General features: G+C 42.6%; 1 protein-coding gene across 2 annotated transcripts in view; it reads left to right on the top strand.

Annotated features, from left to right (window-relative positions):
• The first annotated feature begins 4,758 nt into the window (after positions 1-4,758).
• Positions 4,759-6,000, top strand: part of crsp7 (cofactor required for Sp1 transcriptional activation, subunit 7) — a 136,357-nt gene continuing 135,115 nt past the window's right edge. Inside the window, exon 1 of one of the 2 annotated variants that reach the window (XM_073068856.1) lies at positions 4,759-5,195. In XM_073068856.1, the coding sequence (XP_072924957.1) occupies positions 5,133-5,195 (63 nt within the window). In that variant the 5' untranslated portion in view covers positions 4,759-5,132. Of the gene's footprint in view, positions 5,196-5,296; positions 5,726-6,000 lie in introns of those variants that run through there. The other variant, XM_073068858.1, reaches the window with a different exon arrangement.

The following is a 6,000-nucleotide window of genomic DNA, read 5'->3' as shown; positions in this document are numbered from 1 at the left end:
CACCAAGGCAGAGTTTATACGAAGGGCCTGGGGTAAGAAGAGAGTGTTTTTCGACGATAAATTAATATATTTCGACCAAGATTACCCCTCTCCCCGCGGTCCTGCAGAAACGCAAAGAATACTCTGAAGTACTAAAGCAAAAAAAGATTAAATTTCAAACTCCATACCCAGCTAAACTTCGAGTGTTTTATGACAACAGGACACGGTTGTACCAGACAGTGGAAGAGACAACTACAGACATGAAGGCCAGAGGGTTGCCCGTCAGCGTGACCAAAATGAAGGAAAGCCTGACTGAGGAATTATCTCACTCCGCTTGGGAAATAATGCGAGAATCAAGAGGGCAGGAGACGGGAGGAGGCCAAGAGAAATATATCAGGAAGAGACTGGGAGTTTCCTAAAGACAGTCCTCACCCCTTTCAGAAGAGCCATAAGGTTTGGCTAACCTTAAAAATGTTGAGAAGCTAAACGGAAGCAAAAGTAGACGGTGATACACCTAGCTCAAGAAATACTTATTATAATGTGGATTTTATATTACTTAGTTGTTATTCTTTATTCGCTCACTTACTCCTTTTTCCCCACCAAAATGAGAATATATATATATATATGTAATGTATGTGTGTGTGTGTGTGTGTGTATATATATATATATATATATATATATATATATAGGAGTAGTACACAGGGAAATCTTTTCTGTGTGATGGATTTGTGCTCTGACTTTTATGAATACTGCAATGGGGGACCTCAACTCACAAGTAGGAGGGGTTATCCCCCACAGCTAGACATTTCCTCAACGCAGGGTCATCTACTAGAGACCTCAGCCTTGGAATCACACGTTCGTTGCCATTTTTGTTATTATTTGCGTTTCTTGGTTCTTATTTGTTCAGGGATGGCTAAGGACAAGGTAAAATTCATTTCTTTAAATGTCAATGGGCTATTAAATCCAATCAAACGCAAGGGAATTTTATCCAATTTGGAATAATTTGATTCATACTGGGGAAAATGGTTTAACTACATAATGCCTCATAGGCCTGATTTTATTCTCACAAATCAATGAATCTGTTGTTAAAAAAAAATCACTCCCTACTTGTACATAGTTCTTTCCTTTTGCTTGTTTTTTCTTTCCACTCTTTTCTATAAGTGTGTACCTCAGATAAATACTTTGTGGAGATTTGTGATATATATGATTATATGATATATATGTACAATGTCTGAAATACATCTTATGGAAATGTTTGTTTGATGATGAACTTCAATTTTAAAAAAAATTACAAAAAAAAAGAAACTGTATCTGTTGCTCCCAAAAAGTTGGAACTGCTGCGTCTTGAGACAGGGAAGGACAAAATTCTCAGTCAGCTAATACAAGTGGTGATGGATGGGTGGCCAGATAATAAGCATGACTGTACCTCAGAAGTACAAGATTATTGGAATCACAGATCAGAACTGTCTGTTGTGGATGGGATATTGTACAAAGGTAGTAGAATTGTGATTCCTAAAAGTCTCCGAAAAGAAATGCTTGGGAAAATTCATGAAGGCCACCTTGGTATTGAAAAGTGTAAGAGAAGGTACGGGAAGTGATGATTTGGCCCAGGATGAATCAAGAAATTGCAGAATTGCTGTCTTCTTGTTGAATATGCTTTAAATACCAACCTAGCAACCCTAAGGAGCCACTGCATCCACATCCTAGTCCTCAGAGACCTTATCAGAAGGTAGGCGTTGATCTGTTTGCAACTGACAACAAAGATTACCTATTAATAACAGATTACTACTCCGTGTATCCTGAAGTGTGTGGTTTGGGCAGAAAGACAGCAGAGAATGTAATTACATACATGAAATCAGTTTTTTCCAGAAATGGTGTACCTGATGAAGTTTTCACAGACAACAGTCCACAATTCAATGGTGAATGCATGAGACATTTTGCTCAGGAATAGGGCTTTGTTCATACAACATCCAGTCCATTTTTCCCTCAGTCCAATGGATTAGTTGAGAAGTCGGTAGGGATTATCAAGAAGCTGATGCACAAAGCAAAAGATAGAGGAGGTGATTTTTTATAAAGCTTTGTTAGCCGATCGCAGTACTCCACTTGAATGTGGATTTTCACCTGCTCAGCTCTTGATGGGACACCGTTTGAAATCCAATCTGCCAATAAATGAGAGCCTCCTGACAACAGAGGGAGGTGAACAAGTGAAAAGATGGAAAGATGAAAGCAAAGCAGAAAACATACTTTGACAGATGTTCTCACCCATTACCTGAACTGCACCAAGGAGCTGAAGTAAGGATACAAGACAAAATGAACACATGGACACAGAAAGTTACAGTACTTGAAGTAGTACAATCCAGATCATACATGGTCCAAACAGAAGGAGGAGCAGTGTTAAGAAGAAATCGCAAAGACCTCAAGAAAAAGCCAACTTCAGAGTTTCCATTAACTGATGCAGACCAGACGAAACATGAAAATAACAATGAAACACAAGAACTGTGTGAACCACTGAGAAGGTCTACTCATGTTCATAAACCCCAGAGAGACTGGTAGAGACATGTTAAATTACGCATTTGTTTTGATTAATGTTGCTAATTGTTTTTCTTTTTAAGGAAAGGAAGATGTGGTGATATCACATGTCACGTGTAAGAACGTGATTGTACAGAGCTATGAGCATGCGCAGCACTGACAGAATGATCTAGAAGCGTGGCAGTGTTAAACATGGTTTCTGTTTGCTGTTAAATAGAAGTTCTAGTTTTAATTCTTCCAGAATATAGCTTGTTCTTAGTAACCCATGGTACGTACAAAGAACTCAACAGAGCCCATAGTCTCTTCCCACTAACCAGGGTCCTGAATTCATTCCAACATACTGGGGCTCTAGAACCCATGTTCCATTTCAAGTTTGGTTCCCACACTTCCTTTCAACTTAATTGGGGCCTAATTCCCATACTTCCTGTCAACTCACTGAGGCCCAGTTACCTACAAGGGATTTGAGTACAGGAGCAGGGAGGTTCTAATGCAGTTGTACAAGGCCTTGGTGAGACCGCACCTAGAATATTGTGTGCAGTTTTGGTCCCCTAATCTGAGGAAAGACATTCTTGCCATAGAGGGAGTACAGAGAAGGTTCACCAGATTGATTCCTGGGATGGCAGGACTTTCATATGAAGAAAGACTGGATCGACTAGGCTTATACTCACTGGAATTTAGAAGATTGAGGGGGGATCTTATTGAAACGTATAAAATTCTAAAGAGATTGAACAGGCTAGATGCAGGAAGATTGTTTCCGATGTTGGGGAAGTCCAGAACGAGGGGTCACAGTTTAAGGATAAAGGGGAAGCCTTTTAGGACTGAGATGAGGAAAAACTTCTTCACACAGAGAGTGGTGAATCTGTGGAATTCTCTGCCACAGGAAACAGTTGAGGCCGGTTCATTGGCTATAGTTAAGAGGAAGTTAGATCTGGCCCTTGTGGCTAAAGGGATCAGGGGATAGGGAGAGAAAGCAGGTACAGGGTTCTGAGTTGGATGATCAGCCATGGTCATACTGAATGGCGGTGCAGGCTCGAAGGGCCGAATGGCCTACTCCTGCACCTATTTTCTATGTTTCTACATTTTCTTTCAGCTGACAGGGGTCCCATTTTCCACACCTTCTTTAAGCTTTAAAGGTACAATGGGAAATTAATTAACATACTCTGTTAGAGCTAAAAGCAATTTTAAAAAATGTGTTGGGGTATCAATGGGAATAACACCCAACAACCGGAAAAGTCTAATACACAATACAGATCTGGAACAAAACAATCCCACCAAAGTTCTACATAATCAGTGAGATGTCTCTATTCTTGTACTCAAATTTTCTTGCAATATAGGCCAATACATTCTGTTTGTCTTTCTGAATACTTACTTTTTCTCTATGTCAATCTAAAATTATATGTTTTAAATGATACAGATCCCCTGAATACCAACAAATTTCAAACTCTCATCAATTAAAAAAACTCTGTTTTTTCTATTAAAGTAGATTACCTTTTTACATTCCATTTGCTGTGTTCTGCCCACTAGATTAATATGTTCCATATCTTCACTGCATCCTTCTCAGAGTCCACACATAGCTCCAAATGGGTTTAGGTAAGTGGGGGTGTCAGGACTGCAGGCAAGAATAAAGGCCAAAGGTTAACTAATTGGTTGGCTGTTTTAAATAACATATACTGATAGGCTGAATGTCCATGGGTTACATCAATATATGTCAACAGACAGGTAAACTCTGGGTGTGGAAGCGGTTGATTCAACATGCTACTGTGGTCAGGCCCTCCAGCCAATAGTGGCAACATAACGTAAACTTGCTGCGGCCCAACTCAACCGATACTCCCACTCTCTCCCCTGAATCTTACAATAAATTTTCTTAACAGCAAATCACAAAAATGACATGTTATACATAAACATTCTGGTTCACCTGAATATGATACAAAGACATTCCATGGTTACCATTAGTTGAAATGGAAATAAGCGGCTGACCCATGCTCACCACCGACCGCTTTGTTGCCATGGTAACGTGGCGCCGGTTCCCGCGCAGCACGCTGCTCCGGCGACTTGGAGATGCGCACCTTGGCGTGTGTGCAGTGTCGTCCTATACGCTCAACCACGTGGCGCGATTGTTACCGCGTAGGCGCGCGCGCACGGGCATTTTACCCGCTAATCCCGCGCGCGCCGACGCACCCAGGCGTTATTTTGTTTTACGCGCGCGCACGCGTGGGACCAGTGATGTTCTCGCGCGTAGATTGTGACGCGCGTAAGTCGGAGAGCTGGATTCCCATGGTGCAGCGCACGGCTCCAGTCCGACTCGGTTCAGTGTTTGCTCCGTTCGGGACGGGCCGGCTCTGGTCGTGTGGTGCGGGTTCGCTTCAGGCAGTGACACACAGCCGGAGAAAGTGAGGCGCACACTGGACACACGGAGTTACTCGGCTGTGTCGCGACGGAATATGACGGTTCCGACCGGCCTTGTTGCAGCCGCCTCTCTTCGCAGCTACTTCCTCAGACTCTGCGTCTCTTGTTAGCGGGCCTCCCTCCCCTAGCTCCCCGTCCCTTTCCTTTCCCTTTCCCCCCCACCTACTCCTCCCCCCACCCCCTCCACCGCCACGCCGCCGCCGTCGCACCGCCGCCAAATGACACCCACCCCGCAGCAGATCAAGGACCAGCTGCTCCAGGCCATAGACAAGGATGCCAATGTAAGAACCAGGCCGTGTGTTTGCACGCAGGCCCCGGGATCGGGCCCTTTGCCATCCCGGGTCTGAGTGTGAGAGTGTATGGATGTGAAAGAACGAAGTGAACGCGGCCTAGCGAGTAGGCTTTGATTCTCAAATCCATAATGAGTGAATGTACAGTACTCAGGGCCGATTAAGACTGGTCGGATGGGAAATTTCCCGAGATCTGTGGCTTTGGCAGAGCTTGATGACCATTCTGCGAGCTGGGTGTAGCAGCAGAATTCCTCTAAACCATGGCAGCTTCCAAAATTAACGTTCTTTATAACACATTGATTCCAATTTTTCCACAAGTCACACGTACAATGATCTTCCAAAAGTGTCCATAAAGTTTTAAACAACTGTTAATGCTTTTAGTTGTCTTAATTTAAAATGGTGACCAACTGTTGTACTTATTACCATCTTTTTAAAGTTAACCGTAATCCTTGTGAGATGGCTGCAAGCACGCTTACTGAAAGTGAAGCGGATTTGTGACATTTAATGAATCAGTCAAATCGGTAAACCAAAGAACGTTTCTTTAAAATTATAAGGAGTTATAAAGTAAGATTATTTGCTTCGAGACCGCTTCTCTTCTCTGTCTCCCCCCCTCCCAACATGAATTGAAAATAGGAATTGTATATGTTCGATTTGGAAAACACCATTTACTGTTTTAAGTAATTATTTAGTGTTAGACACATACGGGATATAAGCTAAAACTGGCAAACAGGAAGTAGCTGTTGGAATGATGGGTAACTTGAGACATCCGAACAGTATTAGACAGAATTAAATCTGC

This window comes from Hemitrygon akajei, chromosome 16 (assembly GCF_048418815.1).
Source record: "Hemitrygon akajei chromosome 16, sHemAka1.3, whole genome shotgun sequence".
NCBI classification, from domain to species: domain Eukaryota; kingdom Metazoa; phylum Chordata; class Chondrichthyes; order Myliobatiformes; family Dasyatidae; genus Hemitrygon; species Hemitrygon akajei.
Note: the sequence above shows the minus strand (reverse complement) of the source record. Positions and strands in the feature narration are given on the sequence as shown.